This window comes from Chiloscyllium plagiosum, chromosome 16 (assembly GCF_004010195.1).
Source record: "Chiloscyllium plagiosum isolate BGI_BamShark_2017 chromosome 16, ASM401019v2, whole genome shotgun sequence".
Classification (NCBI taxonomy): Eukaryota; Metazoa; Chordata; class Chondrichthyes; order Orectolobiformes; family Hemiscylliidae; genus Chiloscyllium; species Chiloscyllium plagiosum.
In genome coordinates, this window is record NC_057725.1 from 39,427,598 (window position 1) to 39,449,274 (window position 21,677).

The window sequence follows — 21,677 nt, forward strand, 5'->3', positions numbered from 1 at the left end:
TCATCTTCCGCCTCGGGACTGTCCAACCCCATGTGGACTTTACCAGTTTCCTCATTTCCCCTCCCCCCACTTTATCCCAGTTCCAACCTTCCAGCTCAGCACCGTCCTCATGACCTGTCCCATCTGTCCATCTTCCTTATCACCTATCCACTCCACCCCCCTCTTCGATCTATCACTTCCCAGCCACCTCCATCCACCTATTGCACTCTCAGCTACCTTCCCCCCAGCCCCAACCCCGTCCCATTTATCCCTCCATCCCTGAGACACCCAGCTTCATTCTTCATGAAGGGCCTTTGCCTGGAACGTTGATTTTCCTGCTCCTCGGATGCTGTCTGACCTGCTGAGCTTTTCCAGCACCACTCTAATCTTGACTCTGATCTCCAGTATCTGCAGTACCCACTTTCGTATAGTTCAACAGGTTTATTTGGAAGTACTAACTTTTAGAGCACTGCTGCTTCATCAAGTAACTAGTGGGGCAGGATCATAAGACATATAGTCCTGTCTCACTAGTTAAGATCACGGTGTCTTGCAATTAAGACAATATATTCTAGGTTTGTTCAATAAATCGTCTTAATTACAATGACAGTGCGATATTTTGCTATAAATTCTGTGTCTTATGGTCCTGTGCCACTAGTTACCTAACAAAGGAGCAGCACTCTGAAAGCTAGTACTTGCAAATAAACCTATTCGACTATAACCTGGTGTTGTGTGATTTTCAACTTTGTCCACCCCAGTCCAACACCAGCATCTTTATATCATATATAAACCTAAGTAAGGTATTCAACAAGGTTCCTTATGGTAGACTGGTTAGCAATGTTAGATCACGTGAAATACAGGGAGAACTAACCATTTGGATACAGAACTGGCTCGAAGGTAGAAGAGAGAGGGTGGTGTTGGGGGACTGCTTTTCAGATCGGAGGCCTGTGACCAGCAGTGTGCCACAAGGATTGGTGCTGGGTCCACTACTTTTGGACACCAAAATAAGTTTACCTCAGAGTACAATGGGGTCTTGATCAGATGGGCCAGTGGCAGATGGAATTTAATTTAGATGAATGCGAGGTGCTGTATTTTGGAAAGACAAATCAGAGCAGAACTTCTACACTTAATGGAGAGTGTGCCTGAACAACGAGACCTTGGAGTGCAGGTTCATAGTTCCTTGAAAGTGTAGTCGCAGGTAGATAGGATAGTGAAGAAGCCATTTTGTATACTTGCTTTTATTGCTCATTGAGTATAGGAGTTGAGAGGTCATGTTGTGGCTGTCCAAGACATTGGACAGGCCACTGTTGAAATACTGCCTTCAATTCTGGTCTCCCTGCTATAGGAAGGATGTTGTGAAACTTGAAAGGGTTCAGAAAAGATTTACAAGGCTGTTGCCAGGGAAAGGCTGAATAGGCTGGGGTTATTTTCCCTAGCGTGTCAGAGGCTAAAGTGTGATCTTATAGAGGCTTATAAATTCATAAGGGACATAGATAGGGTGAATAGACATGATCTTTTCCCCAGGGTAGCAATGTCCGAAACTAGAGGGCATATTTTAAGGTGAGAAGAGAAACATTTATGGGATCTAAGGAGCAACTTCTTCAAGCAGAGGGTAGTGCATGTATGGAATAAGCTGCCAGAGGAGGCTGGTACAATTACACCATTTAAAAGGCATCTGGATGGGTATATAAAGAGTTTAGAGGAATATGGGTCAAATGCTGGCAAATGACAAGATTAATTTAGGATATCAGGTCAGCATGGACAAGTTGGACCAAAGGGTCTGTTTCTGTGTTGTACATCTCTATGACCTCCTGTTGCCATTCTGATTGCTTCCAGGGTTCCTTTCAATAGAAAACCTTTATTTATTTTGTGCTGTTTGTCATCCTGTTTGCAATCCATGATTGTTTAAGGACAGCCAAAAGTGGTATTTTAATGCTGTGGCCGGGTCAAAGAGCCACAGCCAACATACACCCAACCCACTCCTGGCCTTTCCACTGCATGTCAGTTTACTCCATTAAGAGTCTACCGTTGAAACATTTGCAGTTGACACGAAAACGTAATTGTGACAACATGACAACAGCTTCTTCGTCTGACAACATTGGGTTGTAATTCTCTAACAAACCTCCAACACTTGGAAATGTTTTAGGATTGGTTTCTAAAACAAAAGTACAAACTGTTTTCTTTTGTTAAATAACTGCTCTCACTGCAAAATGTAGATTTGTGTCTAATATCTAAGTCACTACCTTCATAAAACAAAAGAAACTACTTTAACACTTTTCAAATTTTAAATGAAAAATCGAGTCGCAACTTTTGCATCTGAGAAAGTGGATAGGAGAACTTGAACTTTTTAACCAATATCTTCTATGATTGGCTAGTGATGCTGTTGAACCTTTGCAAAAATTTGTCCTTGGGCTTTTCTTTAAATAGTTTTGACAAATAACAGAGCTGAACAATTGATGAAGGATGGAAAGAAATATTCTTGTCATTGAATTGACTAAGTGCTACTGACACATGTCCTGGATAATACCACAAATGCGTATGCTCAGACTGCAGGATCTGTCTTCAATTCAAGTTCTGGCAGAATAATCGAGGCCAAGTTCAAATCTTTAGAACAAACTGAAACCTTCAAATGAAAGCTAAAGGAAAAGTAAAATAATAAATAAGAGGGAAATTCAAGTAGATTATTTTGTAATTATATCTGTCATTCTTAACTTTTTATATGGTTAAAACTTATTTTGCATATAGAAATGTTGAGTTATTGAGGAAAAATGGAGGACAAAATTTTTCTAAGAACAGTTTAAATCATTGGAAAGGTCACAGTTTCAAAAATTACAGTTGGTTCTTTTAACTGAGCAGTCATGATTGGTTAAATTGTAAACATTTAGCAGTTACAAATTGGTCATTTTCCAGCTGCTTTTCTTTCTTGCTTTCTGTTTGTCTGTTTCACAACATTTTTTCTGGCTCAAAATGAAACAGTGTGAAAACAATGAATACAGAGGGTCAGTGAAGTCTTGACACCAAAATCATTCATGTCAAAAATGTTAACTTATGACAGAAGGTGAAAATGTCCACAAAATTCACAATATAAACAATGAAAAAAGTAATCAAATATAAATATCTCCAATTTGAATGTTTTGCTCATTATTTGTATTGAAATATACTGTGTCATTTTATTCATAATTTAAATTTATGTGCTATTTTAGATAAGGAAAAATAGTATCCCACTATTTTGGCAAACATTATTTTGTACGAACTGGTGGAAATTTGTAGCATCACTTGTGAAATATCAATGAAGAACCGGATCATTTTAAAGCAAAAAATCAGTCTAACTTATTGAAGTACAGATTATTTGGTTATCAAGTGAATGTGAACTCTGGTACTGCAGGTACCCAAATTAATTTCAATCTAATTGAAATGAAGTCTGTTAAATTCAGTAACTGAATGTGCATTATTTTTGTTAAGTAAAAGTTCTGAAAATGTATTACTACATATAAGCGTCACATATAATAGACCTGGATTTAAAATTACAGAGATTTATGTGGAGGTTCAGTTGGACCAGATGATTGGTTTCAGTGCTGCATGATCTCTGTAATTTTAAATCAAGGTCTATTATATGTGATGCTTATATGTAGTAATACATTTTCAGAACTTTTACAGGTTTTTAGGTGTTGGGATGATTGCTCCTGTAATTGAGTATTTGTTCAGTGCTTTTGGCTTTCCTGTAGACACTAATTTTCAGCTCTCTATTGGCTTTTTGTTCTACTGTGACATCTAGGAAGGAGAGTCTGTTGTTGTTGTCTTCCTCTTTGGTTAACTTTATACCAGTGAGGATGTTGTTTTATGTGTTTGTGGGTTTCTTCTAATTTGTTCCATTTTGTGATGACAAAAGCGTCATCCACATAGTGGGCCCAAAGCTTGGGCAGGATCATGGGAAGGACTGTTTATTTTATCCTCCTCATAACTGCTTCTGCTAAGAGTCCAGGTATTGGTGATCCCATAGGCGTTCCATTGATTTGTTTATAGATCTTGTTGTTGCACGTGAAGTGGGTTGTGAGGCACAGGTCTACTAGTTTGAGGATGCTGTCCTTGCTGATGGAGTTGGTGCTGTCAGGTGTTTGTGTCCTTGGTTTGTCTAGCAGTGAGGCCAGTGTTTCTTTGGCCAGGGTGATGTTTATTGATGTGATAGGGCAATCATGTCGAAGGAAACCATGACCTCGTAGTCCTCTACCTTGGTGTTTTTGATGATAAGGAATTCCTGGCGGAGTGACTTGATTCTTCCAGGTGTTTCAGTTTGTGTTGCAGTTCCTTTGCTAGTTTGTATGTTGGTGTACCGGGAAATGAGACTATGGGGCTGAGGTAGTGGGGTATTACAGCAACCCTGAGGAAACTTCTCAAGACAGGTGAAATTAACACGACAGACCTCCAAAGAATGAAATTTGAACGTTTCAACATACCCAGTTTCTATGGATTACCAAAGGTACATAAACAAGCACCGAAACCAATCATCTGGTCCAACTGAGCCTCCACATAATTCTCACCCACAAACCTGGCTACACCAGGACATTATTTAAACAAGCCACAACACATTGCAGCACCCAGGAATGATGCAAAGCCGAGGAAAAACACCTATACAATTTATTCAGGAATAATGGGTACCCGATAAGCGCAGTCTACTGATTCCTACACAAAAGACCTAAACAAAAAGATACAATACGCCCAGAGACTCTAGCCACCCTGCCGTACATTAAAGACATCTCTGAGATGATGACCAGACTACTCCGGTCCCTAGGCATCATGGTAGCCCACAAACTCACCACCACACTGAAACAGCTCCTGATGAACTTAAAAGACCTCATATCAACAATCATCAGAATGAGCGTCATACACAAAATACCCTGCAAGGACCGCAACAAACATTATATTGAACAGATGGGCAGGAAACTAGTCACCAGGATACATGAGCACCAACTAGCCACCAAAAGACATGACCAACTATCACTAGTATCCATACATACAGACGAAGAGGGCAAATAGTTTGACTGAGACAATATATCCATCCTGGGACAAGCTAAACAAAGACACACACGGGAATTCCTTGAGGCCTGGCATTCAAACTGGAACTCCATTAACAAACATGTCGATTTGGAACCTATTTACCACCTCTCAGAAAAACAACCCGAAGTAATATCACCCACCATAACAGACCAAGACAGATATATAGCAAGCAGGACAGAACACCAGTGCTTCATTGGAGGCCCACCCATTATGTTACCTAGCATGGTGATGAAACATCTGAGAACAAATCTCCCAGCTCAGTAAGCAAACTTATAACCTGATCCACAACCTGAGCTACAAATCTTCTCTAAAATCGCATTAATATACCACAATGATATTAATCGTTGATAAACTGACATACATTGCCTTTTTTGCAGGCAGAAAGGACATGTTCACACACTGCATTTATTTCAATGGATCTAAAGAAGTGACAGTCTTTCTCTGGTTCATTTCTCAGATCAATCAGAGTCTACCTGCTCAGTTTAAAATTGAATTTAAACAAATCGAGGAAAGTAACTGTCATGTACAAATAACTAATGCATTCTCCCTGCCAATACCTCTATCAAGCAGAGTCCACACAAATGAATCAGCACTCTCTTTTCAACAATATAAATAATATTTTCCCTCTACTTTGATATTTCATGCAAATTATCCTTGCGAATTCAAGACAAAAATGTTCGGCAAAATGTGTCTTTTCCCAAAAATATATGCTAATAATCATATTTATGCAACTTGAAGCATTTCACTTCTCATAAATACAAATGAATCATAGACTGATATACACCTTCTTAAAAATTATGGAAATCATATTATAGTAGTATTATCATTGTACCATCATAATGTTTTATGTTGAAGTAATTTAATGTTAAAAATCACACAACACCCAGGTTATAGTCCAACAGGTTTAATTGGAAACACACTAGCTTTCAGAGCATCGCTCCTTCATCAGGTGATAGTGGAGGACTCAATCCTAAAACATAGAATTTATAGCAAAAATTTACAGTGCGATGTAACTGAAATTATACATTGAAAAATACCTTGATTGTCTGTTGAGTCTTTCATCTGTTTGAATACCATGATAGTTTCACTTCTTTCATGTGTAAATCACAAAACCTTTTTTTTAAAAGTTGCATTCTCAGGTTAGCTAACCTGAGAATACAACTTTTAAAAAAAGGTTTTGTGATTTACACATGAAAGAAGTGAAACTATCATGGTATTCAAACAGATGAAAGACTCAACAGACAATCAAGGTATTTTTCAATGTATAATTTCAGTTACATCACACTGTAAATTTTTGCTACAAATTCTGTGTTTTAGAATCGAGCCCTCCACTATCACCTGATGAAGGAGCGATGCTCCGAAAGCTAGTGTGCTTCCAATTAAACCTGTTGCACTATAAACTGGTGTTGTGTGATTTTTAACTTTGTACACCCCAGTCCAACACCGGCATCTCCAAATCAGGAAATTTAATGAATGTTCTTTGAGTTTTTGACATTGAAATAGCTCTAGGTTAGATTTCTCATTAGGTAAAAACAATGACTGCTGATGCTGGAAACCAGATTCTGGATTAGTGGTGCTGGAAGAGCACAGCAGTTCAGGCAGCATCCAAGGAGGATGCCTGCCTTGAAGAATTTTCCTCCTCTCTCTACAAGAAATCAGGGAGTCCCTCTCCCACTGCAACTCCCAGGTCATTTCCTCTGCCCTGAAGCTCTTCAACCATGTCATGAAACAAACTCGCTACCACAGCCACATTTGCTTTCTCAGTGCCTGCCTCCGAAACCAACTCATCCCACACGGACTCCGGACCACCTTTAAACCAACAGAGTTCGGACCCGAACAGGACAAACAGTAGTCTACAGATTCAAAAACACCAGCAACGGTTCTCCTTCAAAATCCTCCGCTCCACGCTCGCAGCAATGCGCTGGCACCTAACCTCTCCACAGTCATCCCTGCCTCAGCTGAGGGCCACACTCTCTCAGAATTGCAAAGGACCCACTCTGTACTACATCCTCAGGAGAATTCATACTCTCAACAAACAGTATTTCAATTCCATCTCAAACATCAAAAACTGTAAGTACAACAAACTTTTATCTACCCACCTCCATAACGAACGCTCCTCAAACATTCCAGAAGATTTCGCTGCTCCTTGGATGCTGCCTGAACTGCTGTGCTCTTCCAGCACCACTAATCCAGAAATAGATTTCTCATTACATAAGTAGATTCTTCACATAACTAAATCACAATGATTTCACTGAAATCACACTTTCAGTGCTACTCAACAAAATCATCAGACATGGAATGTAATTATTGTATGAAAATCCACTCTTGATATCCACAAGGAAGATAATGGAGAAATCATTAATAACAAGATTTTAGTACCAGACTTCTAAACTTATAAAGGGAACAAAGGAAAGAAGAAACATTTTTTTTCTGTGGAGTGGGCAACTCCTTTCATCAGGAATATCAGCAATGGTATGATCTGCCTGTATAGCATGCAAAACAACAGTATGGACTGTATTTTGATTCATGTGACATCAATAAATCACTCAAACTCAACTCCAAACATGCTAATAGCACCTGCGTGACACCAACTCCCAGACTGTAATGGTACCCGGACACAGATGTTTCACAGTTCCACATTATCCATCTGTGTAAGGATCCAAAAGGCAGAAGCCTTCTATCCCTCACCATTAATGGTATAGCTGATTAATACCACTGAAAGCAGAAGGAAAGACTAAATCCTTATACACTGCTTATAGGTCTTTTTCCAATCTCATGTATAAAACTAGGTTCATTTATATTTATTTTATAAATACTTAAAATTATGCCAGAGAAATAATCTGCGATACAATACAGAGGTACAGACTCTCTGAAAACTAAAAAAAAGTGGTCATAATAAAAGTTTTGCAGAGCATGTGGATACAGCAGTGTATGTAAAATATTGTTTGTAACTAGATAATTGATGAAAAGTTCTGCAACTTTACCTAAATCTCAGTTTTATTTCTACAACAGAAGAAATCTGAAACTTTGTGAATAAACATTAATTGTTGCCTTTTTTTTGTCAGACAGTCAAATAAACCATAAATAGAACACCAATAAGTTTTGTGGTACATTTTTATATTTTTTCTAACTAAAAGGTAAAGCTGAATATGTGTATTAAGGAGTCGACAAAACCACCAAGAAAAAGAGTTTCATAATCTGAAAAGTGTAAGCCTGAACCAAGTGTAAAAAAAAGGAAAAAAAGGGGATTAATACTCTGGCTAGAACTTCTCCTGTATTTCCTACTCCTATGGTTAGCACTTCATTGAGTTGTAGCAGCCTATCAGAAAAATGCATGGAACCCCCAAAGTCGAATGTGCACCCACAAAATCTACACCTTTTGTAATACACTAAGGATGAAACTGGTCTAATCAACTATCAGGGAACAGACTCACCATAAATTTGCATCTAACTTTTCAATATTGCGGCATTTATTTTTCATTAATTTGGAAAAAAATTGCCAATTTTTTAAATTTCAAAAAATGAAAGCAAAGGTATGGTTAAGAAATGAGTTTCTAACAAGGTTCAAAAAATATTTGGAAAGAATGAAAATTTGTTCTAAGTCTATCTCATGATACTGGCATAAATCTGTATACCCTTCTGATTACTTAACATTAGCCACACCAAATAAATTATGTTTAAAAGCAATATTTTTCACAGAGACTTCATAGAAACGTGAATCTGAAGGGAAAATGTTTATTTATGGACAGTCAAATCTCATCTTTGTTATAAAAGACAAATGAAAAGGAACCAAGTAGGGGCAAGGAAAAATTATTTTTTTAATCAAAATGAAATACAAATGAATACTTTCTCAGCTTAATATCAGACACTGATCTTTAACCCTTCAACATTTGAAAAAATACGACCTATTTTCCAAGAATTTTACAAGAATACTATGTGTATGTTTATATATTATACATATTACATACACACACACACTTTACAAACATATGTATATATGTACACTTTTTTAAGCAGCTACAAAGTAAAACCTATGCCCTGCTTATGTACACTTTTAAAAAAATTCAGACACTTTTAAACTGCAAGTTAACAGTGCAAGGATTGGCCTGTGCAGAAAAATAAATCAAGTGTAACACTTCTTATTTTCTTTAGAAAAGAAGTTTGAAACAAGCATAATTCTTGAAGAGGTACACATAACTGTACAACCAAACAAACCTACAATGATTGACTAAACATTAAAAGTCAGAATGTCTGTACATTCTTTCAAACCTTAGGATAACCTGATAACCAGGTTCAAAATGGCTCACTGCACTTACTATATGGCAAATAGTTTCTACAACTTAAAAACAAGTTGCTGAATTCCAATATTGCATTCATTTTTAATTTCAAAATTTGTGCAATGCACTTGTGCACATTCTTCCATTGGATGTTTGTGATCTTTAAATTTCAATTCCTTTGACCAGCGATGTCTCGAGTGTGATATTAAATTCCTGCAAAGTTTGCAGCACTCTAATTAGGGAGTTAACTAATGTGTGGTCTTTAATCAGAGCTGTATCTTCATACATCTGAGCGATGAGAGGACAGTCAGCAAGCAACGCAATCCAATGATGCAAGAGATGATCCCTGACAAATTAAAAAAAGACATCATGATGGTTGAATCCAGTTAATCAATTGTGGGAAAAAAACTACAACTGGAAAAATCAAAAGCACAGTATTTTAAGCCAAGAATCAGATTGGTACAAACATGAACGAAAGGGACACATTTACTGTCACCAAAATATGGATGGGTTTTATTATATAAGAAAAATATTTATGTATCTAATCAGTCTGAGAGAGAAATAAGAGATTAGTATATTTTGCGTAATTGTTTTTGACAGGCATTTAAATGCTTCATTGACAACTAGTACAATAGTTCTTGCCTTAGAGAATAAAGGACAATCGCTTGAGAAACTCCATTGCCTGAACAAAGTAGTCACTGTCTGAAATTGTTAGCACCCTGATAGCATTTTCCTCTCCCAAAACTATTTATTTGAAATTTCTTCATGTCACTTTCCTTTTTAGAAGAACGGCTAATTAGAAACTGCAAGAAAAATCTCAAAGCCTTTAACTTTCCTAATTTGGAATTACACAGTTAACTGAGCTAAACAATTCTTAAAAGGAAACACTTTAGAACAATAGTGAACACAGGATTGTAGTACAAACACATTTAACAATTGTACTCAAATTTAATCTATGGGAACTTCTCTAGAAATAAAACTTACACATCGATTTGCTAATGAATATCAATTCTGGCCAAATTACATTTTTATGATTTAACCTAGTTACATTATTGTCTATCCCATCATTTGTTGTCCAACTCTGTTTTGTTTATTGAGCTATTCCTTATCTGATTATAGTCAGAATCCTTTTAGCAGTGGCTTTCCTTCCGATCTCACAATATTGCTACAGTCTCCAAACGTTACTCTGATTTCCCTCATGTTGCTTATCTACATGATCTCCCTCATCAATATTATCTGCAAATGTGGAGTCAAGTTCCATATGTGCTTCTGTTGCACAGCTATAACCTTAGTCCTCTCGGTCATCCACTTCATTCAACCCCTCAATAGCTCCTGTGCAGTCAGATGGTGTAGTCTTGGATAAATCTCATCTTATTCCAGTTGAACAATGTGCGAATATCAAAGCTAATATTGTCAGCCCCACCATACACAAAATAAAAATATAATATAACCAGCTTTAAACCAAATAAAACAAGGATTCAGTTAGATTGCATAGGCTTTAACACTGCTTTATTTTTACAGTACACAAAACATAAATAATTTTGTTACCTTGCTCCCAGACACACCAGAAGTTGAAATTTCCCATCCTTCCCAATGTTCCGAGGGGCACCATTTATAGCAGCAACAAACTTGCAAAAGTTTTTGGCTCTAGTTTGCCAATTCTCTTCTTGGGCAAGATCAGTATGTTCCAAACTCTCAAAGTACATATAGGCTTTCTCTGAAGATAAAATAAGAATCGTACAGTATTGGTTAGGTATCATAGCTATGCAAATACATAGCAAGTTACTCCTCAATTGCAAACAAAGGGGCCGATTTTGCCATCAATGTTTGCTATCAATTTTGCCAAAGGGGCAAACACGTGGCCTAAAACTGAAGCAATGGGGATTTTAAATTTAAATTACTCAATTGAATCCAACCTTCTCCATTAGCTGTTCTTCTAAAAAGGAAAGTGACATGAAGAAAGTGACATGAACTGGACCCAGGAGCAGTTTGTAGTCATGCATGAGCAGGAACGGTGGTAAGATGGTCTCAATAAGTACGCAGGAAGCATGGAGGGCAAAAGTGTTAGTAGTTTAGGAAGATGAGATGAGCTGTTGAATGGACATAATGTATGAAATGTGAAAGTTGTAATCCACAAGCCTTGGTGAGATATATATGCAGTGGCAGAGTTAAAACAAATGATGGCCTTGGAACTGTGGGGTCACAGAAAGAAGATAGAAGCATTTACCCTTGCAGGGTGCAGGAAATCACTGGCCTTCTTGTGGTATTGCCACGTGTCCCTTTTAGCACAGGACACAGCACTGACCTATGCTGCTATTTGTGTCCAGTCTGGCTAAGGCTGTTGCGTGGTTTCCATAAGTGGTCAGCAGGGAAAAGGACTGCCCTCCACTCCATAACCCTTCCTACTAGCACTTCAAATACCCTGTCCTGGAAGTGGGGAGATAGCTTTCATTTCTTCCACAACATCATCACGATCAAGCAGCACAACTTGAAGTGTAGTTCCTGGCTTGCAGAGTCTGAAGTGATGTGTAGCTGGGCTTTAGATGCTGCAGAAGAGTGTGGGCTGGAAAATGTCACCAGTGATAACCATTTCCAATTCTCTAGCCATACAATTCCCCAAGAATTGTGCCTAACAGCTTGCTTGAATAATTAATGAGATGAACAGTGGAAGATCACATGAGGAAGTTTGTCCCAACCCCTGGTGGATTGGATGCCATGAAACCCACTCACCAGCAGACTAGCCTCAAAGGTGAAAATTCAGCCCATGCATTCTCCAGTGAATAAAGTTACATTCAATGGTATTGAAAACCTGTTGCTAATGCAACGCCTCAACATATGCTTCAACAATTACATTGATTTAAAGATCTGATGTTTGTTGACTCTTTAAAATAGTTGAACAATTGCCAGGCATATTTGATTGAAAGGTGAGCTTTTGTAAATTAAATGAAGAGATGCATAGATAGGTTGACGGTCAGAATCTTTTATACAGAGTTAAAATGTCTAATACTAGAGGGCACACATTTAAGGTGGGGAGGGTTGGGTGGAAGTTCAAAGGAGATGTGTGGGACAAGTGTTTTTACACAGAAGGTGGTAGGAATCTGGAATGCCACTGCCAGGAGTGAATTTGGAAGCAGAAATAATAGGGACATTTAAGGGACTTTTGCATAAGCACATGAATATGCAAGAAATAAAGGGATATGGACCAAGGGCAGGCAGAAGGGATTAGTTTAATTTGGTGTCTTGTTTGGCATTGCATCATGGGTTGAAGGGCCTGTTCTTGCACTGTACTGTTCTAAATTCTATGTTCTAGACGGCTATCTACTTAGACAAACTCAAAGGTACAATTTTATTGAGGTCTAGAAAGTTTATTTATATAATGGTGCAACGTAATCCCATTTTGAATGCTAGGTTGAGATCTAAAAATGGGTTAAACTCAGCAGAGATTGCATACACAGCTGTGAAAAGGCTGTAGTTTGGTAGCCATATGAGGGTTAATAGGATCAAAATGTTTTGTAGAGGATTTTACATGGCTGTTCAATGAGCACTTAAGATGACAGCTCTTTATTTAAAATGTGGAGTTTAATGGCTGTGTATTTGGTATACATTTTTATGAGTTCCCAAGAGAAGAAGTTTTTTAACTGAAGTTTGAATGTTATTATTTAGAAGCATATTAAAGTACAAGCTTATTAAAGTGTGAGCATATTAAAGAATTCCCATTGTTGTTATAGGGGTCATAAGTTTGGCTCCTATTGACACTGAGTGTGGTTATGGTAGATGCACAGAAGCTATGGAGCAGTCATGGTAAATAAAGGGTGAATGGAGGAACATTGTTGTATGGAGAAGGTAAAGAGAAGTGGGTGAGGGATGAGGTATCAGTGACCTAACAGTCTCATCCACAGAACACCAAGGTTGATATCTCAGAGAAGGGGTGTGGATCTCTAGCATGCTGGCCTTGGTATCCAACCGCCTTTGTTCCCATCTTATTCTGTGGGAAGTGGCAGGGCCAACTTCAGCCCATCCTTGATCCTCTGCAATGAAAATTACATGCATGCATCTTCATTCAGAATTTGGGGATGTGACATCAGGAATCAGTCTAACTTGTGGTTCCCAAGCCAATGATGAAAATTTGGCCCAGTGCTTATGTCTATTTTGGATTGTCTTAATTCATCCTTCTGATTTTAGAATTTAAGATACTAGCTTGGGGGCTAATACTTGGTTTTCCTTGAACAAAAACACACATTTACATACAAAATCGAAGTAGAAAAAAAATTATATCAACAAACAGGAAACCAAGTACACGGATGCTAATGAGCACGGAATTCCAGTCTACTGAAATGGATCTAATTGACAAATATCTTCCTCTGAAAACTCTCTGTAGAATTATTTCATAACTGTAATCACAACATATTTAATCTCTTGTACCAAAAAGGATAAAAGCACAATATACCACCAAAAGAAAAGCTACAGGCTTTCATTGAATAAACTTCAAATATTCTATTTACCCATAAAGTCCCAAATGAAAATACTTTTGAAGAGTCGAGGTGACTTGAAACCATGGTGAAACACTTGTTCTAAAGCTGACACAAGTCCATTTTCCCCACAGAGCAGTAACATTAGGCTTCCCCTCTACATTAAAAAAAAAAGAAAATACATCATTTTATTTAAGAACAGCATAGCTTGGACAACTTATATTCTGATATATACACTAAATGATTGGAAATGGTAGCTTATAGGAAATAACTGGATGGAAGTTGCAACTTGCAGGGAGCAGGTTGGAGAGGTGGTAATATGCAGAAGGCCTATGATTCATGATTCTCTCGTTTGATGTAAAACTTTAATTAATGAGTGTAAGTTACCAGGAAGAGAGATGGAGGGAAGCAGGGGCAGGAGGTCCACAATCTCAAATGCGGATGCTTCTCCGGCAGAAACCTAAATCCAAACGATAGTTGTAAAGGCACCTATCTCCTGAATTTGCCAAATCCTTGCCTTGAAGAATCTAACAGAATACCCATTACTCAAGAAACTGGCAGATAATAGTTAAATTTCAAAAACAGAATGCCAATAGAACTTAGCTTCATTATCATGTTTAAAATTCAAACCTGTTTTCTTGGAGGGATGCTCACCCATCCACCTAGTAGCTTTTGTTAAAGCCAAAAATAGCAGGTTGGAGTTGGATTTAAGCTGGAAAACAGATTTGAGATTTCATATCCTAGCCAAACCCACCAATGTTTTAAACTTAAAATTTTAACTATAGATTAATGGAATGTTTATAGCACAGAAGAAAGCTATTCAAACTATCATGTCCATACTCGTTCTCTGCAAAATCTGGTTCCACACCCACCATTTATTTGTAACTGTCATCTTCAGATTCTTTTTTTTTGTAAGTATATTTATTAGCAATTTGTTTAAACTTTACAAACATATAAAATTATTGAAAAATACAATCAATAACAAATATCAGTATAATAAAAAAAAGCACAAATTACAATACAACTGCTGTCTACTGACTAGTAACCTACCCTATAATACAAAACAAACCCTAACACTGTGCAAAGCAACACCAACAAATAAGTAAATAACTAATAGATCAAAAAAAGAAAGAAAAGCAAAAAAACCCAAATAAAACGCAATACAGAACAGTTATGTTCGGCACAAAGCTCCCAAACAAAGGAATGGGAGTATTGTATATATACCCTTATTAACTCAGGAGTCCCCCCCTCCAAGACCCAGGGCTTAACAAACCTAACCATCCCAGTTAAACAAACACCCTAGTTAAGATAGCTGACAAATCTATACCCAAATAACTGCCATGTCTTTTAAAAATGGTCTGTTATGTGGTGCACCATGTTTGTAAAAAAGTCCAAGGGAATATGCTCCATAATTAATTTCTGCCATCCCAGCAAGCCCGGCGGGTTCTCAGACACCCAGTTCATCAGAATATTCTTCCGTACACAGTATGCAAGAATATTAAATAGTTTCTTCCCATGCCCATCTAAAGTTGGTAAATTTGGTAGACCTAAGAGGAGAGATATCGGGTCTACTTTGACTTTAGTCCTCAATACCCTGTTTATCTCTCCTTCCACAGTGCTCCAATAAACATGGAGCCTATGGCATGTCCAGAAGCAATGGGTAAGAGTACCTACACTTATTTTACATCTAGGGCACACTGAAGATACCCCTTTTTTAAACTTCATCAGACGGTTTGGTGCCAGATGAACCCTGTGCAGAACTTTTATCTATGTAGTGTATGTCCTATTACAAATTGAGATCTTTTGAGCATTTTCCCATATGTTCTCCCATGTTTCAGAAGAGATCTCCACTCCTAGCTCTTGCTCTCAGACCTCACATAACTGGTTAATATCCTGCCAGGCCCTGTCACTCAGCAGGCGATAGACGGCACTAACCGAAAGGGTGCTTGTGGAAAGTAGCAACAAACTCTCTGTATGGGACTTATAGGACTTAGTGAGAAGTGTAGTCTTCTTCTGGATGAAGTCCCTAACCTGAAAAAAACGGTAAAGATCTCTGCTGGGCAACCTGTATATGCAGCTCAGTTACTCAAAAGACATCATAACCTCCCACTCAAACAAGTCTCCCAAACTAGAAACTCTTCTCACTGCCCATAGTTTGAACCCTGAGTACATCATCCCTGGTCAGAACTCTGGCATGCCAACTATAGGCGTAAGTGGTGAAGTTTTGGATAAGCAATCCTTACTCTGAGGTATCACCCTCCATGTCTTGACTGTACTAATGACAATGGGGTTCCGGCAATGGTCCATAACTGTCCTCATCTTATCCATGAACAACAGGTAAATAAGAGGCCACTTTGCCTGGGAGGCCTTGATATCCTGCCATATTGAGTTCGGATCGCTACCTACCCAATCGCAGACAAAGGACAGCAGGGAACTCAATTGATACCTCATGATGTCTGGGAAATCAACTCCTCCCCCTCCTTGAGGCAATTGCAATCTAGTAAGTTTGATGAGGGGCCGCCCACGATGCCTGACAAAGGAACCAAACCATCCTGTAAGCTTCCATAGCGTTGACCTGGGAAACATTATAGGAAGCATACGCAAACGAGGAAGAACATTCATCTTAATGAGAGATACTTGGCCCAGCCATAAAATTGGAAGAGCCTCCCATATCTGGATTTCCTGCCTAATATTGTTGAGCAAATGAGCAGAGTTAGTCCGAAATAACAGATCAAACGTGGGGGTAATAAAAATGCCTAGGTATCGGAACCCTGCCCGTGACCAGTTAAAAGGGAACTTAGGGCCACTTTCAACTTCTGGCACATCCTTGAGGTTTCCCAAAGGCATAGCCTCCGATTTTGCAAAGTTAATCTTATATCCTGAAATAGCCCCAAATGAATTAATACATTGTATCAAATGGGGTACCGAGGTCATCGGGTTCTATAAAAACAGAAGGACACCATCTACATACAGTGTAATCTTGTGTGCCCTCGGTCCCACTTCCAGAGCGGTTATGGGGATGTTCTGACAAATGGCCTTTGCCAGCAGATCCATCACCAACATAAACAACAACGATGAGAGGGGGCAGCCTTGTCAACTACCCCTACCAATCCTAAAGTTCCCAGACTTCACCCCATTGGTGATGACCGTGGCCAGAGGGTGGCGATATAAAACCTCCACCCACCTAGCAAAAACCCCACCCAACCCAAACTTCTGTAAGACATAAAAAAGAAACGGCCATTCCACCCGGTCAAATGATTTCACTGCATCTAAGGAAATCACCAACCCCTGAAGCGATCGTTGCTGACAAACTTTGACCATATTCAGCAACCTTTTAATATTATTAGAGGACTACGGCTCCTTATAAAGCCTGTCTGGCCCTCTTTAACAATATGGGGCAACACATTTTCCAATGTCAGCGCCAGGATCTTAGACAGAACCTTGAAATCTGAATTTAATAGAGAGAGGAGGCACAATCCTCAGGAACCTTCCCCTTCTTAAGAATTAGGGAAATATTAGCTTCTCTCAAAGATCGTGGTAGGCATTCATGCAAATAGGAGTGATTGTACATCTCCAATATCAGCCCTGACAGAATCCCTATAAACTCCTTATAAAACTCACTTGGGAGACCATCAGGGCCAGGCGCTTTCGCACATTGAAGTTGCCTAGCTGCCTCCTGTATTTCCTGAACTGTCAAGGGGGCATTAAGGAGAGAGGCTTGTTCCAAGGTTCCCCTGGGAGGTCCAGGTTCTTAAAAAAGGCCTCCATTTTAGCCCTCCTGTCCTCGCAACCTTCAGACCGATACAATTCAGAGTAAAAACTCCGAAAAACCTCACTAATCTTTTTAGCATCATACCTAAGGACCCTGGCGCTGTCTCTGATTACAGTAATGGATTGGGGAGCACACTTTTTCCGAGTCAGGTACACTAAATACTTCCCTGGCCTACTCCCATACTTGAACAGCCTTTGTCTAGCAAAACAAATTCTTCCTTTGTGTTTTGTGTCAGTATTGAATTCAAGGCAGTCCAGAGGGGTATGATCCACTGTAGCTTAGGTCACCAAAGGCCATGCAAAATGTGCCACCTCGGCGGCTTTCAACCGCGTCTCAAGTAGACGCTGCTGTTCCTCCTTCTGTCATTTCCGGCTAGCCGAATAGGAAATAGCTAATCCCCTAGCAAAGGCCTTAGTGGTCTCCCATAGCATAGACGGACTACTAGTTGTACCTGAGTTGATAGTCAAGAATTCCTGAAACTCCTTCAAAACGTATTCCACAAATTTGGAATCCTTAAGGAGAAAAGGGTCCAAACACCAGTGCCGCAAACCTAGCCCCTCACTCTTGGCCTTAACTTCCAAATATACCGCTGCCTGATCAGAGATAGCAATATTCCCAATTTTACAACCCATAATTGAATGCAGAAGGGCCGAGGGCCAGAAAGAAATCAATCCTCATGTGATATTTATTTGGATTTGAAAAAAAGGTGAAGTCCCTGTCAGTAGGGTGAAGACATCTACAAATATCCACCAACCCCAATTGCTCGCATAAGTCAGCCACCTGCTTGCCTGCAAAGAAGTACTTGGGGGGCCTACTAAGCATCCTGTCCACTGTCGGATCCAAAAGACAGTTAAAATCCCCCCCCCCCCTATAATAATGTGCCGTGTTCCAAAGGCACACAGCTTAGAGAAAGCACTAATCAAAAATTTGAGGGGATGCACCGGAGGACAGTAGACATTTAAAATACCATATTCCTCTCCATGTATCAGGGCTTTAAGAATCAGAAACCGTCCCTGCTCATCTTTCACCTGCTCTAATAATGTGAATGGAAGATTTTTCTGGATAAGTACTGCCACTCCCCTACTTTTAGTAGAAAAGGATGAAAAGAATACCCGGTCATAACCCCCTTGTTGTAACTTCAGGTATTCTCCATCATCATGATGAGTTTCCTGCAACAAAGCGATATCATCCCTTTCCCTCTTAAGGCTAGAAAACACTTTTTTCCTTTTAACAGGCAAATGACTTCCCTTGATGTTCCAGGTACACCATTTAATAAGACATTAAGCCATACCCCCTTTCAGAGACCCTTGAACCCCTGGGAGGGGGATCCCTGCTTACAAAGCACCAAGCACAAGTAAATAAAGACTCAGAGTCAAAGAATTAAGTATACAAAAACTATTCCATCATAACTACAAATATTACCACCAAAAAATTACAAAGAAAACCAACTATTAAATCTTGAATCGAAGACTCTTCCCCTGCCCATAGGGGACACTCACACTACCCATCGCCTCCTTCACAGCCTCTTCAAACCCAGACTGTGCCCCAGCCTTAGTCCAGCAAAAAAACAAGTTGATGATCCTTAAATCAACAGAAAAAAAGACAAAGTAGGATGAGCACTTCACCCATCCCTGGCTTCATGTCACTCCTACTTGTGACTAAAAGAGAAACAGAACAAACAACAAAGAACATTCACAAAATTTCCCATTATAAAATCCAGTTAATTAAAAAAGGAACAACTTATTCCAAGTTTTATTTCTCCCCCTTTCCAAAAAAGAAATTATTAGAGAAAGAAAGGAATAAAAAAAGGAAGGGAAAACATGGGGAAAGAAGGAAAAGAGGACGAACATTAACTGCGTTCTTTAGGCCAGTCTGTCTATTTTAAAGTGTCTACAAAGTTTTTAGCTTTATCCACTGAGTCAAATGTATAAACTGAGTCCGTGTGGCTGAAATGGCGCACTGCGGGGTACCTCACAGAGTTCTGGATGCCCAGGTTTCTCAGCTTCTTTTTAACTTCATCGAAGGACTTCCTCTTTCGAATTAAAGCTACTGAGAAATCCTGGAAAAACATGATTTTTGACCCGTTGTACAGCAGTGCCTGCGGATCATTTCCCAGTAATTTAGAGGCTTCCATGACTTTTTGCTTGTCCTTATATGAATGGAAGTGCACTAGAACCGTGCGGGGGCGCTGCACTGGCCCTGACCTGTACACTGTAACCTGATAAGCCCTTTCAATCTGCAACCTGCTAGACTTGACGTGAAGGCCCAAAAACTTCGGGAGCCAGTTGGACCAAGGCACAAATCTTCCCACGGATCTCCTCAATCGCAGCTCCTTTCAAGGTAAGTCTTTCCATCGTCATAGCCAGTTCCTTTGAGTCTGCCAGGTCCCCGGGGGAGGGGCGAGGGTTCAGGGGAGGCTGCTGCAGAGTCTGGTGTGTTAGGTGCTGTAGGGGAGTATCCTCCCTGCTGCTGTTTGCTCACTCCTTTTCCCTTTGGCATCCTTCCCACTCCCACAAATTATCAAATATGTGTTCTGTAAGGTTTTAAACTATAATTCCACCACATAAGTTGGCCAGGGATGGCAAAAAACACCAGTATGCCTTGGCTATTAGGTAGAGCTGTCCACAGCAGTTGTACAGAATCGCCAACATCTTGCCAAGTCTCCATCTTCAGATTCTTAGCCAAGTCCCTTTTTTGAAAGCCATTTTTAAAGCTGTCTTACCACATTTACAAGCAGTGCATTCCTGATCCTAACCACTCACTGCATATAAAAATACATTCTCATGTTGTTTTTGATCCTTTTGCCATTCACCAATCTGTTTACTTAGTTCTTGATCCCTCCAAAATTGGAAACAATTTCACCCTGTCTAAATCCCTCATGGTTTTGAAAACCTCTTATCAAATCTCTCTCACCTTTCTCTTCTTCAAGAAGAACAATATGCTTTCCTTTATTGGTCAGAGCATTGAGTATAGGAGTTGGGAGGTCATGTTGTGACTTATAGGACATTGCTTAAGCCACTTTTGGAATATTGTGTACAATTCTGGTTTCCCTCCTATAGAACGGATGTTGTGAAACTTGAAAGGGTTCAGAAAAGACTTACAAGGATGTTGCCAGGGTTGGAGGGTTTGAGACATAGGGAGAGGCTGAATAGGTTGGGGCTGTTTTCCCTGGAGCTTTGGAGGCTGAGGGATGACCTTAGAGGTTTATAAGATCATGAGGGGCATGGATAGGGTAAATAGACAAGGTATTTCCCTCAGTGGGGGAGTCCAGAATTACAGGGCAGAGATTTAGGGTAAGAGGGGAAAGATTTAAAAGCGTCCGAAGAGGCAACTTTCTCACGCAGAGGATGGTACATGTATGGAATGAGCTGCCAGAGGAAGTGGAGGAGGCTGGTACAATTACAACCTTTAAAAGACATCTGGATGGGTACATGAATAGGACGGGTTTAGAAAGATATGGGCCACATGTTAGCAAAAGGGCAAGATTTATTTAGGATATCTGGTCGGCATGGACAAGTTGGACTGAAGGGTCTGTTTCCATGCAGTACATCTCCATGGCTGTATGACTCTAATAGCCTTAGGTTCTTCAATCTATCCTTTCCTCCACATACTTTAATACCTTCACCTTATTCCTAAAGTGCAGGGCACAGAATTGGATACAATATTTTAACAGAGTCTGCATCCTTGTTTTATAAAGGTTTGTATATTTGTAGTCTATATCTTTTTATAAAGCACAGGAACCTGTATGTCCTTTTAACGTCTTTTCCAAACTGCCTTGTCACGTTCAACAATTTGCCCATATTTATCCAAGGTTTCTCTGTTCCTGCGTACCTCCTTTTAAAACCATATCCTTTAGTTTATATTGTCTCTTCTGTTATTCCTACCAAAATGTGTCACTTCACACCTCTGCATTAAATGCCACCTGCTACCTGTCCACCTATTCCATCAGTTTATCTCCTGTTTATATTTATCACTATCTTATTCTCAGGTATCTAAATTTCCAAGGTTTTTGACAGCTACAAATTTTGAAACTATGCCTTTATACTCAAATGCTAGTTATTAATTTATACCAAGAGTAGCAGTGGTTCCAGTATTGATTTCTCTGGAGCACCACTGCAAACATCCCCC

At 39.3% G+C, this 21,677-nt stretch overlaps 1 protein-coding gene across 2 annotated transcripts in view; it reads right to left on the reverse strand.

The window, feature by feature from the left end:
• Window positions 1–8,830: 8,830 nt before the first annotated feature.
• LOC122557812 (DENN domain-containing protein 5A-like) overlaps window positions 8,831–21,677 on the reverse strand; it is a 264,214-nt gene continuing 251,367 nt past the window's right edge. For both annotated transcript variants that reach the window (XM_043705881.1, XM_043705880.1), the window contains 3 exons: window positions 13,811–13,934; window positions 10,857–11,025; window positions 8,831–9,654 (listed from right to left, as the gene is read on the reverse strand). In XM_043705881.1, coding sequence (XP_043561816.1) covers window positions 9,471–9,654; window positions 10,857–11,025; window positions 13,811–13,934 — 477 coding nt within the window. In that variant the 3' untranslated portion in view covers window positions 8,831–9,470. The remainder of the gene's footprint in view (window positions 9,655–10,856; window positions 11,026–13,810; window positions 13,935–21,677) is intronic.